The 20,609-nt window shown below is 47.8% G+C and overlaps 1 protein-coding gene across 2 annotated transcripts; it reads left to right on the forward strand.

Annotated features, from left to right (window-relative positions):
* Nucleotides 1–1,062: 1,062 nt before the first annotated feature.
* SLC35E3 (solute carrier family 35 member E3) lies at nucleotides 1,063–18,100 on the forward strand. 2 transcript variants are annotated; one of them, XM_001491956.5, is made up of 5 exons: nucleotides 1,063–1,626; nucleotides 2,434–2,544; nucleotides 7,064–7,222; nucleotides 10,965–11,047; nucleotides 15,628–18,100. In XM_001491956.5, the coding sequence occupies exons 1-5, from the start codon at nucleotides 1,225–1,227 to the stop codon at nucleotides 15,812–15,814; spliced, it is 942 nt and encodes a 313-aa protein (XP_001492006.2). In that variant the 5' UTR covers nucleotides 1,063–1,224; the 3' UTR covers nucleotides 15,815–18,100. The 2 variants fall into 2 exon arrangements, with proteins under 2 accessions (XP_001492006.2, XP_070128004.1); XM_070271903.1 differs by having other exon boundaries at nucleotides 1,070–1,626; nucleotides 15,836–18,100.
* Nucleotides 18,101–20,609: the final 2,509 nt, after the last annotated feature.

The following is a 20,609-nucleotide window of genomic DNA, read 5'->3' on the forward strand; positions in this document are numbered from 1 at the left end:
TACATTGTTACATTGTCCAGAGGACGGTGGGCAGCGCTACTCTCAGGGGTTAACTCACACCCTTAAATCCTTTTATTTTTAAATAAAAATAACTGAACTGAATATTCTATTCAAGAAATTGAGGGGGAAAGTCAGAATGAAAACAGTAATGACTTGAAACAAAATCAGTAGAAGTAATCTTTGAAAAGGCCAATAAAATAGACAAATTACTGGGGCTGGGCTGCTGGTGTAGCGGTTAAGTTTGTGCACTCTACTTGGGCAGCCCACGGTTCATGGGTTCGGATCCCAGTAGGGACCTACACACCACTTATCAAGCCATGCTGTGGTGGGCGTCCCACGTATAAAGTAGAGGAAGATGGGCACAGATGTCAGCTCAGGGCCAGTCTTCCTCAGCAGAAAGAGGAGGATTGGCAGCAGTCAGCTCAGGAGTAATCTTCCTCAAAAAAAAAAAAAAAAAAAGACAAATCACTGGCAAGGCTAATCAAGGGTCAAAGAAACCCAAATGCACGATGTTTGGAGTAAGTAAAGTGATGTAACAACAGATGAAATAAATTTAAAATACGGTAGAACATTATGTACAACTCTAACCAAGTATATTGGAACATTTAAAACAGACACTCTTCTAAAACGTGAAAAAGCCAAACGCTGATTCAAAAGGAAGGAAATCTGAACAGTTTGCTAACCGTGATGAGTATATGACGGTTCACCACACTGTCTACTCTTCCCTATGTCTGGGTTTCTAAAATAAAATGTTTAAAAATATGCTTTCAAGAAGTAACGCTCTCCCCTCTGGCCGGGACTCAGCTGGCTCAGCACCTGTCGCCTCCGAACCACTGGCCAACAGCTTCAGCACGCCTCCCCGCCAGGATGCTGCCGGATGCCGGACACCGGAAACGCCGACAGCAAAACGGTCCCAGCCCAGCCCAGCCGGCTCGGGCCCGGGCAGCCAGAGCCCAACGCGCCTGCGCGCGGTGGAGGCCGCTCCGCCCCCCAGCTCGGGGCGGAAGCGCGAGCGCCCCGAGTCACGTGGCCGCCGCAGAGGGGCGGGGCGCGCGACGTGCCGCCGCGTCGCCCAGGCGAGGGGCGGCGGCGGAGCATGTGCGCGCGGCGGCGGCTCCCGCTCCCCGGGCGGACCGAGAGGCGGGCGGCGGCGGGAGCGCGGCGGCGGAGGGCGGGGGCCGGGCCGGGCGCGCCTCGCGGAGGCTGAGCGCCGGCGGCGCGGCCATGGCGTCGTTGGCCGACCGGGTGCGCGGCCACGGGCGCATCGCCGCCGGGCTGCTGCTCAACCTGCTGGTGTCCATCTGCATCGTGTTCCTCAACAAGTGGATCTACGTGCACCACGGCTTCCCCAACATGAGCCTGACCCTCGTGCACTTCGTGGTCACCTGGCTCGGCCTCTACGTCTGCCACAAGCTCGACGTCTTTGCCCCCAAGAGCCTGCCGCCCTCGCGGCTCGTGCTCCTGGCGCTCAGCTTCTGCGGCTTCGTGGTCTTCACCAACCTCTCCCTGCAGAACAACACCATCGGCACCTACCAGCTGGCCAAGGCCATGACCACGCCGGCCATCATCGTCATCCAGACCCTCTGCTACGGGAAGACCTTCTCCACCAGAGTCCGGCTCACGCTGGTGAGTGGCCTCACTCCCGGGCGCCCGGACCGTCTGCCGCCAAGTGGGGTGTGACCCGCCGCGCGCTCCGTCACCGCGAGCCCCGCCCGGGGCATCCGAGAGCGGGGCGCCCGGGCTCGTTGCGGGAGGTGGAGGAAAGCAGCGGGGCGCCCGGCGGGCTCTGGGCCCGGAGCTGTGCCTGTCTGCTTTCATGACCGCTGTTTGATGGAAATCCTTAAGTGCCGGGATGGGTGAGAAAGCGAGGCTGCACTGAGGCCTGCGATTCGGTGTATCCGAGTATCTGCACAAACTCAAGCTGGAAGCAGCCCCCCTCCCCCGAGGGCGTGAAACCGTGGGGGATAAACCTCAAAGGGCTCGCATAAAATATAAGTCTCAGAGCATGTCTGCAGCGACAGACTGCAGAGGTTTCGGCGTTTTTAAGAAGGAGATGGGCTAAAATCATTTTAGCACTTAACCACTCATAAAGTCTTAATGCTGTTATTATATGTGGATGTTATATGTTGTTTAGCCACTAGTTTGGGTCCTTTTACTCATCTGTGCGTGCGTGTGGTATTCATTTCTTGCAAAATGCAGTCCACCAACTCAGTCTTTTACCCAAAATTTTAAATAAAATTAAATGTGAACATAAATAGAGAATTATGTTTTACTTTGAGGAAATAGAATTAACGGTTTTTTCAAGTAGAAAAAGTTTATAGAGGTTCATTGTTTCCCAGTGATGTTTTTATCATTAACCTTGTAAGAGGTTCCTTGTATTCATGAAAGGAATGCTCTTGAATCTAATTTCTTTTTACCTCTTTTTCTTTACAGATTCCTATAACTTTAGGTGTAATCCTAAATTCTTACTACGATGTGAAGTTTAATTTCCTTGGAATGGTGTTTGCTGCTCTTGGTGTTGTAGTTACATCCCTTTATCAAGTGGTTGGTAATTTTTTTTTCTTTATGTGCTTTTTTAGCAGATTTCATACGTTTTGAGGCTGTATCCCAAGGTTTAGAAAATACGGTATAGAGACAGGAGACCAGTAGACTGTTGGGAAGAAAGCATGATTGCATGCACTGTGTGACTCAGGTGAAGAGAAGGAAGGAGACAGAAACTTGAGTGTGTGATGCTTGTGAGATACCGCGCACCTCTTTGTAGGTGGACGGTACCTGTGCTTAACAGTCTGAGTCTGGGGTGATGTATTACTTTCTGGGAAATCTTTCCAAAATGAATAGTAAGACTTTTTACTTGAGGACCGAGTTCATTGTTTATATTTGTCGCTTACTCTCTAGTTATAACATTATTCTGAAGGAGTGAGTACACTTCCAGAAATTTGAGGAGGAAAGGAAAATTTCAGATTTATAAATCTTTGCCTCAAAAAATATGCTGCTGTTACAACTTTTATATTGGCTTCTAATAATTTGTCTGTGTCGATATTTACGGCAGTGGGTATTTCGGTTCTTGTGCTAGCATAGTGTCTTGCCTGTAACGGGCATTCATTAAAAATTTCTTCATGGATTCACTTTATTACCATAAAGTCTCAAAAAGTGTTTTTTCTTATATAGTGGGGAAAAAACTCGGTGTAGAGTACAGTGAAACAGTATTTTCTCTATACTGAAAACCCTTGCAATGGAAATTTTGGGTGTGCCTGCACGGGGAATCAGTCAAAACGTGTAACCAATTTTACTTTTTCTACAAACATCCGCTGGTTGTAAACTAAGACATTCTTGTTATGAATGTTAGCAGTTTAATAATACAGCCTTAGCGTCTTAACCTTTCTAGTACTGATCCTTTCAGAAACATTGCGATGGCAAGTTTGTTGGGTTGAATACGTTTTTTAGTGGCAGAGAAGCAGCTTAAGTAGAAGATGAGGCCGGTGGCAAAGGCTGGAGCACAGACTCCGTCTTGTCACTTGACTCCAATAAAGTCTGTCTTTTACTATAGAGTAATCAGAGGACACTCAGCTTTGTGCTTTAAGAAAATGGTATTTGAGCATACTTCAGGGGGCTTAAATTTTGTTACTAAGTACAGTATGTGAACATTCTTACTTATCTTTTTTGCTTAGTGGACTTTTTCTTTTTTGCCTGGTATGGATTAAATATTTACTAAATAGAGCAAGAATTTTGTTTATTGAACATTAGAATTTCTAGTATTCCTTATACATAATTTCAATTCAGAATACTCACTGTCCATGCTAATATGACCATTTTTGTTCATACAAGTCTCAAAATTGCTATAGATTAGAACCAAAGGATTCTTATCCCTCAGGTAGATATTTGAAATGAGATTGACCAAGGACTGATAGTGGACTAACAAATGGGTGAAGTTTTCAATTATCAGTAATTGGTAAAAGTACTGTTACAGAGTAGGCATATTCCCCCAAAATTCCTTTTAAAGAAAGTTGTGTTTTCCCATTGGATGCAGGTGTAATTTCTAGATCCTTTCTTCTTATACTGGTGGGGCATGAAAAGGAGTTAAAAGATGGTGATCAGACCTCAGCTTTAGTTATAGAAAGAATGATGTCTTGGGGCCAGCCCAGTGGCGTAGCAGTTAAGTTTGCACATTCCGCTTCGGTGGCCCTGGGTTCACTGGTTTGGATCCTGGGTACAGACCTACACAGAGCTTATCAAGCCATGCTGTGGCAGGCGTCCCACATATAATATAGGGGAAGGTGGGCATGGATGTTAGCTCAGGGCCGGTCTTCCTCAGCAAAAAAGAGGAGGATTGGCAGCAGATGTTAGCTCAGGGCTAATCTTCCTCAAAAAAAAAAAAAAAAAAAAAGACCATTGTTCAGTTCATTCCTTCAGCAGACTTTTCTTCTGCCTCATGGTCAGCCCTGAGGATGCCATGATGAAAAGCAGCTGCAGTCCAGCGTTGGAGACACCCGTGGACAGCTGACCACAGTAGTGTAGCTCAGGGTCTGAGGAAGGCTCTGAGGAAGACAGGGAGGAGGTGCAGTTCTGCAGGAGGGTGGTGAGGTGAGACTTGATGGAAAAGCTAACAATTTACATTAAAGGACCCACTGGAATTTGCTTAGCAAAGAAGCAGAGCACAGGGCTGTCTTGGCGATGATGTGTGAAAGTGGGGAGCATTTTTGGAGAGCTTGACTCACTTGAGGAGGCTGGACCCTAGTTGAGGAAAGATGAGCCTGAGGGGTGGGTAAGACAGGCGGCAGAGGCCACACTGATGCTGGGGAGAGGAGGGTCGCTGGGGTGGTAACTCGATCGTGCTCTGTGTTCTAGAAAATCAACTCCAGTGACAGCGAAGGGTGAATAAGAGAGGGAGACAGGCAGAGCGCTCCATGGTTCAGGGAGACAGGAACAGGGACAGTGGTAGTGGATGAGGGAAAACAGACTCCAGAGGCCTTTTGGAGCAAGAATTAGTAGACCTGACTGAATGGGAGGAAAGCCAGGAGTCTGATCCTTGGAGGAGGTTGTATCATTAATTGTCGGAGCAACACAGGAAGAGCCAACTTGAGGAAGGAAGTAATGAGCTTGATTTTGAGCAAGCTCCTCGTTATCTAAGTGAAGACAGCCAGTGAGCTGTTGAGAGGTGAGTTAAAGGATGCTCAGGGAAGGAGGTGAGAGCCGTAGATGTCAGTAGATAGTAACAGAGATCAGTCAGGAGGCAAAAGAGGGAGAGCAGACATCTACCTGAAGATAGTGAGCGAGGGGACAGTGCAACGCAGAGGTCAGGTTCTTCCAGGAGAGATGGGAGGTTCTGCAGGGAGCTCCAGCAGGAGGGCCGAGGGGCATCCTCTGGATGTGGCCATTGACCGTGCCAGTGCCCTTTGGGAGAGCAGTTTCATTGAGGGGGCAGGGCAAAAGCCAGGCTGCACTGCGGGAGGGGACAGCAGAGGCCTGGAGAGTTGCCACCGCACCAGGCACATCTGTGGCAGATGTGCAGCTGCCTGGGGGCGCTGCAGGAAGGGAGGGGCGTGCGTCCAGCCTCTGCGTCCACTGCGGCGTCCCAGGCAGCGCACAGCAACAGAATAGATCCTTTGTCCCTCCTGTTCACAGAAGACTCTTAGCTGAGGCTGGCAGGAGTAGGCTTCAGATTTCCTGCCCTTCTGTTTTTGTCTTGGTGAGTGTCTGTAGACTTAGAGTTTATGTAACAGGATACCCAGACCTACAGGAAAAAGAATTATGTAGGACAGTTACTCAAAGGCCTGGCTGTTCGTGCCAGATCGTATTCGAACAGTCCTATCAAGCTTTCTTTTCTTTTAAAGATTGGCACCTGAGCTAACAACTGTTGCCAATCTTCTCTTTTTTTTCTTTCCTTTCTGCTTTTTCTCTCCAAATCCCCCCAGTACCTAGTTGCACATTCTAGTTGTGGGTCCTTCTAGCTGTGTCATGCTGGATGCCACCTCAGCATGGCCTGATGAGCAGTGCCATGTCCGCACCCAGGATCAGAACCAGTGAAACCCAGGCCGCCGAAGCAGAGTGTGTGAACTTAACCACTCGGCCACAGGGCCGGCCCCTCAAGCTTTCTTTAAAGCCGCCTTTTCAGTTATATTTGTGAAGCATTTTTGGGGTCTGATGGGACTTGTGGCTTTGAGGTGCTGGCTCTGCTAAACGAACCACTCTTCTAGGATTCGTGACTGTCTGATTTATTGAAGTATGTTGGTGGAGGATACCCACAGAAAATCCTCCATCAGGAGGAAAATTCCTTCTATTGATTGGCTTTTCCAAAGTGAATGAAGGACCTCACACACCTTTCCAGCCGCACACATGGCAGCCACCTGGAATAACTGGAATTCTTGTCCATCTCTCATTAGCCTGCCCTGCCCCTGGTCGTCTTTGGGGAGGCCATTTTTAGAAAGTAGTGAAGTCCAACACTGCATCTGTATTTCTATTTATCACCTACGTTTCCATTCCTGCCTCATTTCCCAACATCTCTGATGCTTGGGGCCCCCGTAGGCAGTGACTTTCCCCATTTAGTAGCATCAAGAGGGAAGAGGGGGGGCTGGCCCCGTGGCCGAGTGGTTAAGTTCACGCGCTCTGCTGCAGGCGGCCCAGTGTTTCGTTGGTTCGAATCCTGGGCGCGGACATGGCACTGCTCATCAAACCACGCTGAGGCGGCGTCCCACATGCCACAACTAGAAGGACCCACAACGAAGAATATACAACTATGTACCGGGGGGCTTTGGGGAGAAAGAGGAAAAAATAAAATCTTTAAAAAAATTTAAAAAAAAAGAGGGAACAGGGTTGTTTTCCTCCTTCTTTATAATTGAGAGGAAAAATAGATTATCCGACATTGAATAAGCTTTTTCATCCAAGGTGCTTAAAGGACATTCGTGTCTATTATTGATCTTTGAAATCTTGTAGACTAATTGGGCATTTCTTCTCCCCTAGCCCTGCCCCATGTTCCCATCTTTGTGGCTAGAGTTGCATCTTTCATCTATTAAGTGATGCTATTTTTTTTTTTCCTGCCTAACTTGTTTTATGTCCTAATTCTCAGTGGGTGGGAGCCAAGCAGCACGAACTGCAGGTGAACTCGATGCAGCTGCTGTACTACCAGGCTCCCATGTCGTCTGCCATGCTGCTGGTCGCTGTGCCCTTCTTTGAGCCGGTGTTTGGAGAAGGAGGCATATTCGGTCCCTGGTCAGTTTCTGCTTTGGTGAGTTCTAATTGTTTCAGCATCTAAGAAACAAGATAATAATCCCTCCATTATCGATGCACTCTTCAGTTTTCAGAGCACTATCTTGGGTCCGTTCTCACATGTAATCTTCGTAATCACTCTTTAAGGGAGGCAAGGTAAGGGTTAGTTTTCAGATGATGAAACTGAAGCACAGAAAGGCTAAGGGACTTGCCTAGAGTTGGACAATTTTTCCGTGGCAAAATCAGGACTAGAATTCAGGTTTTCTGATGCCTGGTTACTGTTCTGACCCCACCAAGCTATCACCACAAATAATTTCGGCATTTTGTTTTTATTTTTTTACAATGAAAATGTAGCTTTATTAATTTTGTTTTAATAATATAAATAGTACGTGCTCATTGTATAGATTTTGAATACACCTAAAAATATAAAGAAACTAGAGGTGCCCTAGAATCCTGCCACACTAAGATAATCACCTTTGCCATTTTGACGATCATTTCATGGATCTCTTTTTCATAAACGTGTAGACACATGCACATGTGTGTGATTTTATACACATGGAACATCATATATACGCTGCTTTTATCATGGATTCCTTTTACCCAGCCCTCTACCTGTCCACACGTCAACATCCCATTACTCCAGCCCTGTCCCTCGATGTGAGTTACGTTAACATTCTTGTGTTTGTTCTTCCATACTTTTCTCTCTGCTATACCTGCCCATATAAATACACAGTGTGCATGTGCATTTATACATACATTGAACATTTGTTTCCTTTACAACAGTGGGATCAGATTATGCATGATTTTCTGTATCTCACTTTTCTCACTTAATATCTCATGATAATTTTTTTTTTTTTAAAGATTTTATTTTTTTCCTTTTTCTCCCCAAAGACCCCCGGTACATAGTTGTATATTCTTCGTTGTGGGTCCTTCTAGTTGTGGCATGTGGGATGCTGCCTCAGCGTAGTTTGATGAGCAGTGCCATGTCCGCGCCCAGGATTCGAACCAACGAAACACTGGGCCGCCTGCAGCAGAGCGCGTGAACTTAACCACTCGGCCACGGGGCCAGCCCCTCTTGTGAGAATTTACCAAAATCATTCTTTTCAGTGTTCTCGCCACTGTGAACAGTGTTGCAGTACACATCCTTGTACCTGCGTCTGCCTGAACTGGCACTTTTTCCCTGTGGAATAGAGTCCTAAGATTGAAATTGCCACATCAAAGGGATGTGTGCTCTGGGGACATTTCAAGTTAGAAAGTGTAACCCCCTACTTAGGGAAAGAAGTTCTGCTTCTCGTAACTTTAACCTTTGGAACAAAGCCAGTAGGCACGTCCTTCCTGTTGGTGTTCATTTATCAAACGTGCATGGCCCTGACTCTGTTCCAGGCTCGATTCCAAGCACTTTGCAAACATTAACTCACTGATTCCTCAGAACGGCTGGATTGGGTGGATGCTCTCATTAGTCCTGTATTTACCGAGAGACAGAGTTAGTGCCTGATTCAAGATCCCACAGCTCACAAGCGGAGCCAGAGTCTGAGTCCATGCGCTCTGGGTCCAGAGTCGGTGTTCCTTGCCACCGCGGTGCTGCCTGTGAGCAGACTGACGGCTGGTCCGCGTTCATACCCTTTGGCGTACACCCTTTTCTCCAAGTCACTCGCACCAAACTGTTCATGTGTAGCAGTTCCACAGGGTGGATTCAAGTGTAATCTGCTCTGTGGTTTAAAAAAGGGAAGCAACCTGTGTTAACCCAGACGCTGCCTTAATCTACATAACATCTTTTAAAAAAAGAAAGAAAGAAATCACTGTACCATCTCAGATGATATTTCCGCTTAATTTTACAAAAGTTCTAGTCATCTTGGTTATCTGGTCTTCAAACCATCGCAGCTTAGACACTTGGAACAGAAGGGGAGAGGCTTTTTGCGATGGGCCTTTTGACAGATTTGAAAAGAGGAAAGCAGCAGCAGGACTGTTAAAAAAAAGTCAAAGGAGCTGAGAGCACAGCAGCAGGAGGCAACGTCCCTGACGGCATCCGTCTCTGAGTGGACCCTGTCGTGTGTGAATGATGAGCCAGGTCTGCAGGAAGTGGGGATGTACCATCCTGCGAACCCAATAAAAATGACACTGATACCTTTCTAGAAACAGGTTTAAAATCTTTAGGACCAGGTTGCTCTTAGCTGAAAATTTAATGGACCTTACTGTTGTAAAACAAGTGAGATAATAGTCTTTTACCTAATAGGACACAAATCCCAGTCCTCTAGGCCTCTGACTGCATCTAGAAACTGGTAAGACAGCCCGGGGACAGAAAGAATCTTCACCTGAGACGTGTTTTCTTTGGAATTTAACTTCTTAATAATTCAAATGATAACTAATATTTGATCTCAATTCTCTTATTTTAGAAATGGAAAGTGGTTTATTGCTTTTTAAATAAAACGGTGGGGTGGGTGGTCCAGGGGGGTGCAGTGGTACAGCCTGCTCTGCCCGCCCTCGGCCAGGTGGCTGCGTTCGCTGTCCCGTGCACGCACCTTGGGCCTTGGCTCCGAGGTCGCTGTCCCGTGCACGCGCCTTGGGCCTCGGCTCCGGGGTCGCTGTCCCGTGCACGCGCCTTGGGCCTCGGCTCCGAGGTCGCTGTCCCGTGCACGCGCCTTGGGCCTCGGCTCCGAGGTCGCTGTCCCGTGCACGCGCCTTCGTCCTCAGCTCCGTGCTTTGGCTGTGCTGCCTTTGCTGCTGGACATCCTACCCTCTCTGCTTTCTTTAATCTCTGTGTACATTTGAGACCCAAAGACTTTTCTCGCTGTCCCAGCCCCAGATGACGTCTCCCGCCTAGAGGATCACGTGGAACTTATTGTCTGTTTGCCTGTGAAGGATGTTTTTTCTTTTATTACCTGAGCTGTAGGTGTGGTGTTGCCCCCTGTCTCTCAGGTGGTTAGGAGGTGGCACAGCACAGTGGGTTATGAGCAGGGACTCCAGGACCAGATTGCCCTCTGGGCTTAAATTTCACCCTTCTGCTTATTAGCTGTGTGTCTCAAGCAAATTGCTTTCCCTTTCTGTGCTCCGTTTTCTTGTCTGTAAAAAGGGATGATATTTTACTATCTTGTGGCTGTTTGTGAGGATTAAATGAATTAACATATAGGAAACATTTAGAATAATTCTTGGCACTATGTAAGTGTAAGCTATGATTGGCATGAATTTTGTTATGTCCTCAAGTGGTTTCTCAGATCTTTAAGGGCAAGAGCCTGTTGTGTTCCTCACAAGGCCTGGCCTGGTGTTCTGGATATCCAGTGAATGCTTATTGATTAAGTAGAAACAAATGTGAGCAATTCAATAGAAAAACATCTGGAAGGATATGTGCCAAGGTACTAAGAGTGGTGCGTGGTTGGGATTATAACAATTCCTTAGATCCTTTTTACTTATCTTTATTTTCTGATTTTTGTATAATGAGTATGTATCACTTTTATAATAAATTATTACAAAATAATTTTTCTTCAGATGGATAAGAAAAAATGAACCTGGAAATTCACATTCAGAGATAGGATATTATTGGAGAATTTTCCATTGAATTTTGTAGACGAAATTACATTTCTGAATATTATTCATTGTCCTGTACCCTTAATGCTTGGTGTCTTCCAAACTGGTTTTCGCTTTTAAATCTTGTCTTAACGTTTGATATTTGAGTCTTTCGAAAAGCCTAATGAAATGTGTTTTTACCTGACGATGGTAGTGATTACAGTTGCTTTGCGTTAATGATATTTTTGGTTTATTTGTAGCTTATGGTGCTGCTGTCTGGAGTAATAGCTTTCATGGTGAACTTATCAATTTATTGGATCATTGGGAACACCTCACCAGTCACGTATCCTTTTCCTAATAACTTAAAAATTCATAGTCTTTTATATTTTCCAAAACTGTCACATTCATTTCCTTATCTGAGTCTCACACTTACTATTGCATGGCCTGAATTAAGTAGGGAGAGTCATTTTTAACCTTTTACTACCTCATTTCACATTAGAGTCTGCACAAATGTAAAGAAATATGAACTGGGGAAATATTAACTTTCTGTATCTTGAATGCTTTTGAATTTTTGTAAGTAATAGGTTACCTTTTCCCTTATCAAAATTAACATGGAGGAGCTGGCCCAGTGGTGTAGTGGTTAAGTTCACATACTCCACTTTGGCAGCCTGTGGTTCGCGGGTTCGGATCCCTGGCGTGGACCTACACGCTGTTGATCAAGCCATGCTCTGGTGGCATCCCACATACAAAATAGAGGAAGACTGGCACAGATGTTAGCTCAGTGACAATCTTCCTCAAGCAAAAAGAGAAAGATTGGTAACAGATGTTAGCTCAGGGCCAATCTTCTTCACCAAAAAAAGAATAATAAGATGGAGCTCTGTGGTTTGCACGTAGTGGGGTTACATAAATATTTGTTGAGTGAATAAAGGGATGGACGCTTGGTTTTTCGCTCAGTTTTCAGTTATCTGTAGTAATAAAGTAGAGGTATGGTTAATCCAGGTAACCAAAGATAATTTCAGACCATTGACCTCTGACTTTATGGTTTTGTACTTATTTGGATATGAATGTGCCTGTTTTCTCAATCTTCCTTTAAATCAAGAAATGAAGTCATACCTTGGAGGTCTGATCAAACTCCACTGCCCATTTGTAACGTTCTGCTTCTCATTCGGTTTCTGCCCGAATTTCACTCTGCCTCCACTCTTGAGCACATGCAGAGAATGGATCTCCCCACATGAGAGGTCGTGCTGCATCCGAGTGTGCTGAATGACATGCACGGGGGAACACTCAGGTGTCACGTGCTTGCCAACTATGAATAAATAGCAACAGTAAGAGCAGTCTCTTAGAAAACCAGCATTGTTGGAAACACCGTGTGTCCTGGGCCCTTTAATTCTCACAGCAGCTCTGTGAGGCAGGCCCCCTTGTTTTATGCTGCAGAGGAGGAAGTGGAGGCGCAGAGAGGTTCAGTAACTCACCTAAGATCATACAGCTCACAGCGTGGCGGCCAGATTTGAACCACGCGGTCCCGTCCCGGAACTCGTGCACCCTGCACCCCGTCACAGCATCCACGTCTGGGCCCTCATTCAGAGCACTCGTTCAGTCAACAGATGCTGATCGAGCGCCCACTGTAAACCATTCACTGACATCATGAATGTGTCAATACTGAATGTCTGTCATATGTCAGGCACTGGGGATGCATAGTGAACCAAACGGACGAAAATCTCTGCTCTGACAGGCTTAAATTCTGGTGGGGAAGCAGACTGTAGACAAGGAAAATAACAAGTGTCCTCATGCAGGGTTAGACAGTGTTAAGTGCCGAGGAGAAGAGGATATGAGATCTCGGGGACAGGGTTGCAGTTTTATGGGGGGGAGCCAGGAAGTCCTGTGCAGAAGGGACTGGAGTAAAGAGCTGGGGAAGTGCGGCTGCCCCGTGCAGGTCGGGAGGAAGAAGATCCCGGGCAGAGGGGACAGCTGGGGGAGTCTCAGGCAGGGGGGGCCTGTGCAGCTGGAGCAGGACATGCAGGGCGGAGTGTGCTGGGGCTCCGAGGGGGCAGAACCAGATTGAGAAGAGCTTCTGTGTCAGGACTGTTACTCCAAGGATGACGGGCAGCTGTTGGAGTTTTGAGCAGAGACATGACCTGGTTTTACTCATGTTCTCAGAGGATCACTCTGGGCCGCTGTGGAGAATAGACTAATGCAGGCTTTCCCAGCCCCAGTGCTGTTGACCTGTTGGGCCAGACAGTTCTTTGTGGCAGAGCCCTGTCCTGTCCACGGGAGGAGGTTTGGCAGCATCCCCGGCCCCTACCCGCTAGATACCAGTAGCCCTCCTTCCCCAGTTGGCACAACCAGATGTGTGTCCAGGCCTTGCGCAGGTGGCACAGTTGCCCCTGGCCGAGAACCACTGGGCTAGAAGAGGCAAAGGGAGAAGGGGACCTCCGGGAGGCCACTGCAGATCCAGTTCACAGGTGACGCTGGCGTGCACCGGGTAGTAGCTGGATGCAGTGGGAGGCGATTGGATTTGGGGCACGTTTTCAAGCAGAGCCACCAGGTTTTGCGACGAACTGGCTGTGGAGAAGAAGAGAGGAAACAAGCTTGACTCCCGGGGTTCGGCCTGAGTACCTGGGAGGATGGAGGTGCCGTCACCCGGGACAGCACAGCCTGAGGGAGTCAGGTTGAGGAGGAAGAGCAGGTGCTCAGTTTTGGGTAAACAGGTCTGAGAGCTCAGGGTCGAGGTCTCACTGGAGAGAGTCCAGGGTCAGTAGTGTGTGGACGTGGTTTGCAGCAGTGAGGCTGGCTGAGGTGAGCAAGCCAACAAGGGGAAAAAGAAAAGACGCCCAGGCAGTGAGTCCGGGGTCACTTCAGGGTGGAGAGTCCAGGGAGATGAGAGGAGCCGGCAGAGGAGGAGCGAGCAGGTGGGCGGAGGGAGAGTCCACCCACCACTGAGGCGGAGGGGTCCCCTTGTCCGGTGCCACTGACCGGCAAGCGTGAGGACGACGGGAGACCGATGGAGAGGTAGGAAGGGGGAGGGTACCGGTGGTTCTGACAGAGCTTTCAGTGAGTTGAGGGGAAGCTTGACCAGGGCAGACTGGAGAATTAGAGGAATTGGGAATATCCAGTGTGGACTGTTCCTTTTTTTAAATTTACAAAAGGATGCACTGAAGGTTTTTTGTCTCTTTTTTTGAGCAGGTTTGCCCTGGGTAACATCTGTGCCAATTTTCCTTTTTTTTTTTTTTTGCTTGAGGGAGATTCTCCCTGAGCTGACATCTGTTAGCTCTTCCTAGAGGAAGAACCATCTCCCTCTGTTTTGTATGTGAGCCGCCACCACAGTGTGGCCACTGACGGACGACTGCTGCAGGTCCGCGGCCGGGAGCCAAAATGAGGCTGCTGAAGCAGAGTGTGCCAAACTTAACCACTAGGCCAGGGGCCGGCCCCTGCAGAATTGCTTTAAATTTGCCTTTCCTCTAGTAATATCTTTAACGGATCGTGAGCTCCTTAGGAGAGACGCTGAAGCGTCAGAGCTGTGTGCTCGGGGATGCTCGTGACTGAAGGTGGAGCTGTTCTGTGATGGCCGGAGTCAACCCCCTTGGAAGGGCCTCCCTCCCTTAGGAAGTCCCCTCTGTCAGGACAGGTCCCTGTGACATGGCCACGCTCCCCTGCCCAGAGGGGACTTCAGGTGCTTAGTTGGGCCCAGGACAGAGGAAAGGGCCAGGGCGTGAGGTCAGACAGGGAGTGCGTGCCCAGCTCTGCCCGCCGTGGGCCCGAGCCAGCTGTGGAGCTCTCAGCCTCACCCTCGTCCCTTACGACGTGGGGGAAAGAAGGGCTGCGATGCTGGGCTGTTGGGAGGGTTTGAGAGAGCAGGTGTCAAGCACCTGGCAGAGGTTTATTATGCAGAAATCCTGTTCCTGGTGACTGTCACTGCAGCTGACACACATCGTGCTGGCTGTGTGCTGGAGGCTTAGCGTGTATCCACCTAGTTAATCCTCACAGTAACCCTGTGGGCAGCTGTCCTCTGTCCCCAGTTTATATAGACGAGAACACCGAGGCACAGAGCAGTCGCTGTTTCTAGTGTCATTCTTTGGAAGAGTAGACGGGTACACATCAAACATCTGAAAAATAACAAAGTACTAATTTATGTAGAAAAAACACGTGTACAGTGTGTAAGGAAATCATTTTTAAAGGAACGGTGTGTGTGTGTTGAGTGCCTTAAAGGAACAGGGATTTGGAGGCCCCGTGCACAGCAGCGAGTTCCTGGCCGTGCACTACCCTGGACGTGGACTTTGGAGTTACACAGCCCTGCCTGTGTCTGCACTCCAGCCCTGCCGCCTGCGGGCTCTGGATCCCAGGTCCCTACAGCCCTCGGGCCTGCACAGTTGTGGAGTGGGAAGGGTGGGACTGCAGGGAGGGTACACGCGGACCTGCAGCCAAATGGCATCACGTGTGTGCCCGGCACAGCGCCCCGTGTGTCGCTCATGCTCAGTGTCACTCCCTCCCCTTGCCCTGTTCCCCCTAAACCTGACGTACGGGCTGAGTCGGCTCTCCGGCGCCTTGCACACCTCACCCCTCAGCTGAGGGGCGCTTGTTAGGAATGGCACCATCAAGCTTCATCGTCAACTGCTGTCCCTCGTACCTCCTCTGTCCCTTGTTCTGAATTCCTTTCCCAGCCTGACCTTGTAGCCTCTTCTCCTCGTTGAAGGTCAGCAGGGGTAGCCGGGGCAGTCTCCTGTCGCTGATTGAAAACCTGCGTGAGGAGGCGAGGGTTGCCCCGGCGCTTCCCTCCGTGCCCGTGTGCTGTAGCTGGGGCTGCTGTGCAGTCCGTGCAGTCCCTCCCGCCACAGGAAGCCTGTGCTTCACACGCGTGTGTGCATGTGTGTGAGTGTGAACGTAACATCCCGCTTGTCATCCTTTCCGTCCTTATCGGAGCCTCAGCTATAACATGTTCGGCCACTTCAAGTTCTGCCTCACTCTGTTTGGAGGATACGTCCTGTTTAAGGACCCGCTGTCCGTCAATCAGGGTCTCGGCATGTTGTGCACGTTATTCGGCATCCTTGCTTACACCCATTTCAAACTCAGCGAACAGGAAGGAACTAAGAGTAAATTGATACAACGTCCTTAACCAGATTTTTGTGGAGAAAAGAAAGTCACCCCAAGAAGATAAAAAAAGTTTAGTGCACGAGTTACTTTCAAAGAAGAAAAAAATGCTGCAGAATTCATTGAGTGATGGTTTGCAAGAAGGAACACAAAGGAAATTTTATTCATAAATATGACTTTCTCTTTTACAGAACCTTTTTTAAAAAACTTAATTCTCTAAAACAATGGCTCATGCTTCTTTTCAAAGATGAGTGTATGAAGTCGGGTGGGGGGGGCCAGTGTGGTCACACCAGTGAGGTCGTGGATACGGTTCTGCAGCAGGGGCTGAGGCAGCCGTGGGCTTGCCCGACAGCCGTGTGGCGGCCATGTGTGTGCACAGTCCTCTGAAGAAGGCCACACGGGCTGCCCCCCTGCCGTAGGGGGGCCCCAATGTGAGCGAGAGTATGATCTCACCAAAGTGTTCAAGTCAGAATTTAAATCTACCATTTCTGTTTTAGCTGGTTTAGTTTAACTTCCTGTTTATTTATAGAAATGAAGTATCATTTATAGAAAGGAAAGTGGAGTAAAGAAGAGCAAAAGACAAAATCCACTTCTAAAAGCACCTTTTTCTAGTAGGAAATTGCTGTAAGGAGTTACACGTGGTAAAAAAGCTGCAGTTCAGGTAGGTATTCTCTTGTTTCTGAGCTCTCAGTGAACTCTAGAAACGATGAATGGAGTTAAAAACAAGGCAGCTCCGTGTTTGAATGGCCCGAAGACCGTCGGTGGAGCTGAGCAGGTTTCTTCCTGTCCTGGTGGCTGTTCTCTGGCCTCTGAGCAGGTCACATCGGAGATTTCTCGGCACCCCCTCCCTGCTGGCGCTCCCCACTGCGGCTGAGGTGTCCACGGAGCCATCTCTGACACTGAAGGATCTGTGACTGTCCAGCCTTTCTGAGGTGGCCGAGGGACACTTACGCAGCAGGTCAGGGCAGATGCTGTCTCAACACTAAGCAGAAAGCTGGTGAAAATATGAGGAAAGAGGGGGAAGAGAAGCAGGAAAATAGCCAATACTTGACTAGTTCCTTGAGTTTTTAAAGGGATAATTTTACAAAACTAGGGTACGAGGGAAATCCATGATTTCCACTTAAGGAAATTTAGTGCCATATGTTTAATCGCAGAACGTCCTTCTGCCTTCCACCTTTTTGACATTTGAGCATTAACAGCAGTTGCTGGGGGCGGCCCGGTGGCGCAGCGGTTAAGTGCCCATGTTCCGCTTCACCGGCCCAGGGTTTGCTGGTTCCGATCCCGGGTGCAGACGTGGCACCACTTGGCAAAGCGTGCTGTGGTAGGCGTCCCACATATACAGTAGAGGAAGATGGGCACAGATGTTAGCTCAGGGCCAGTCTTCCTCAGCAAAAAGAGGAGGATTGGCAGCAGTTAGCTCAGGGCTAATCTTCCTCAAAAAGAAAAAAGCAGTTGTTGATAACCTCTCACGATAAATTGACTGAGACAGGTAATCCTCTTGTAATATTTCTTTTTCTAAATGTTATTTGTAAGCTTTAAATGAGAAGACTCTTAGGAGGACAAAGAGCCATGTGTATAAAATACACCTTTTAGGGTTTTGTCTTGGCCTGTTTGAAATGAAAAGCCACTGAAAATCTATTTTGACGGGGATTTCAACACATCATTCTGTTATATGATTACTATATGTGATTGTGTTTTTGTTTTAAATCTTCTTTGGTTCTTCTCAGTTTCCAAAGATGTATTTTATCGTGCTAGGAAGTACGAAGCAATTTGTCTCACCAGATGAGCCTCAGGCCTTAACGTTTGTCTAAGTAATGTTCTCTGTGTATGTTTAAATTAACATATAATTATTTCCCCAAGGCAGGAGACAGCATTTCAGCACAGTGAGGATTGTGTGACTTCCGTGCGCTGACAGCTGTGTTGGTTGTGCCACGTACAAGTTCTTCTCGACTGTAAATGCAGCGTGTGTGTGTGTGTGGGTTGTAACAAATGGTGTCAGTAGGAAGGCAGTGAACGGTTGGAGCAAGATAGGCTGGGTACGTACCTGGAAGTGGATAAAGTATGTGCTACTGGAACTGGAATCTGACCCACATTCCTTGCGCTGAAGATGCTCTTCCCACTGAAAAGGAAGTTTCTTGGGGAAAACTGCACCAGTTGACCGGGACCAACCACAGAGACAGACCGGAAGGCAGGGCCGCGGAGGCACACGCTGTCCTGTTCCCGATGGAGCCGCACTTGTTTCTTTATCCTCTGTTAAGTGACTGAACTTCGCTTTTTACCCGTTACAAATAAAGAGAACCTGATGTTTGTACTTGCGTGTTGCCTTTTAGAACCGTTGGGAGAAGGGCCGCGTCCCTGTGCGTGCGGCGGCAAGGCTGGCCAACGCCGGCTGCACGGCTCCCAAGCGTGCAGAATCTAGTGAACCAGGTCCTCGTCTCCCTTTTAAAATAACGTAAAGGAGAAATCTTTCTCTGGGAAGTGAAGCAAGCTTTCTTGTGTTTCATTTTTAAAAATACTTGTTAAACCTTGCTATTTTTAAATCACTAATCATTGTGTTTTTTAAAACATTTATTTGAAAGCACCAACGTTAATCCAGCACTCCACAGTGACTCCATCAGTAAATAGTTGTTGGGTGAATAAAGATGCAGGATTGCCAAAGGTGAATGTCTGATTACAAGAGTGCAGACGAGATTTATTAGATAGATTCTGTTCGCATTTGTTCCCAGACTTGAACTGGATTATACTTGCTACGTCAGGGATACAATGTTACTTTAATTCACTCAATTAATTGAGTTTATTGAGTGCGTTTTATGTTCCAGGGAATGTGCTGGGTACCTGCAAAGACGGTCCTTTCCCCCCACCCAAAGATTGGCGCCTGAGCTAACATCTGTTGCCAATCTTCTTTTTTTCTTTCTTTTTTTCTTCTCCCCAAACCCCCCCAGTACAGAGTTGTAAATTCTAGTTGTGAGTGCCTCTGGTTGTGCTGTATGGGATGCCACCTCAGTGTGGCCTGATGAGCAGTGCCATGTCTGTGCCCAGGATCGGAACCAGTGAAACCCCAGGCCACCGAAGTGGAGCGCACAAATTCAACCACTCTGTCACGGGGCTGGCCCCAAGATGGTCCTTTTATGCACAGACAGACCTGTGTTCCCTATGATCTTAAGAAACATCTGTCTAGCAGAAGAGATAGATGTTAATTAAATAAAAACAAAATTTATCAGAAATTCAGACAAATCCTTAAAGGAACATGGTCCACTAAGAACTTACATAACAAAAGAATCTGGCCCAGGATTGGCTGTTGGTGAAGGTGTCCATGAGGAAGGATGACTGAGCTGAAATGTGAGGGCTGTTTAGGAGACAGCTAAGCAGAGGGAGGGGATTGCATTCTGGGAAGAGGGAATAGCACATACAGAGGCCCATTGGTTGGAGGAATTACGAGGCGTTTAAAGAACTGCAGAAAGGATAGATTGTAGAGACTGCATTTAGAGGTGAGGAGGTGCTGTGATATGAGACTGGAAAGGCAGGCAGGTGTCAGACCGTAGACTCTTGTAGGCTATGTTAAGAATTGAGTAAGAGGGGCTGGCCCCGTGGCCGAGTGGTTAAGTTTGTGCGCTCCGCTGCAGGTGGCCCAGTGTTTCATTGGTTCAAATCCTGGGCGCGGACATGGCACTGCTCATCAAACCACACTGAGGCAGCGTCCCACATGCCACAGCTAGAAGGACCCACAACTAAGAATATACAACTGTGTACCCGGGGGCTTTGGGGAGAAAAAGGAAAAAAATAAAATCTTAAAAAAATAATAAAATAATTGAGTAAGAGCAAGAGGGAGTGTTCTGAGCGTTGTCACAGTCAACAAATGGACGAGAACTCAAGAGAGGCTAGGAGACCAGTTGGGAGTCCACTAATGAGGTACGATGGCAGCTAGAGGGGTGGGGAGGGGAGATGATAGAGTGGATAGAGTCAAGAGAACTTAGTAGACGGAATCAACTGAACTTGAGGTGGATTGAAAGTGGAGGGCGGGTGGGGGGTGAAGTCAAGAATCACATGTATCTGATTTGCGCACTTGATAGAGAATGGTGTGTTCTCTGAGATAAGAAACACCAGCAGAGAGGTGAGATCAGGAGCTCATGCATAGCCAGCGTGATTTTCAGGTTTCCAATTAAAGATGTTAATCAAATAATCAGATACACAGGTCTGGAAGTCAGGAGACTTTTGAGTTGGAGTGGAAGTAAAACTTGAGTTGCTAGAGAAACTGCCAGGATGAAAGCAGACCAGGATGACCTTGCACAGGGAGAGCAGAAGGCAAAACAGCCTCGACTGAGCCTTGAGGAGCTCCAGCACGTGCTGGTAGAGGAGGGTAATTCTGCAAAGGAAACTGAGAAGGAGGCAAAAGAGGTAGGAGGAAAATGAGGATGATGACATGATGGGAGAGAGGGTGGACAAATGAGCAGTCAACTGAGACATGGACAGAAAAATAACCGTTGTGTTTATTAACAGATTTTTTGTTGGCCTCAGTCAGGCTGTTTCTGTGAGTGATGGGGGCAAAAAGCAGGTTGGGGTGGGCTGAGCAGACGGTGTGGGAGAGGTAAGGATGCGGAAGCAATGCTGCACATTGCTTGACGTGGACCAGGGGCTTGTGTGTGCGTGGAAGATTTATTGTAAGAGTAATTGACTATTACGGAATTAAAATGCTTGAAGCACCAAATATCCTGTGTTTTCTTGGAAAAAGTGCACATACTTCTGTAATGGATGATCTTTTGCTCCAAAAAGGAGTTTTACTTTTGCCTCCTGAATATATTCTTGAAATATGGTTTGCTATT

Source organism: Equus caballus, chromosome 6, assembly GCF_041296265.1.
Source record: "Equus caballus isolate H_3958 breed thoroughbred chromosome 6, TB-T2T, whole genome shotgun sequence".
NCBI lineage: Eukaryota > Metazoa > Chordata > Mammalia > Perissodactyla > Equidae > Equus > Equus caballus.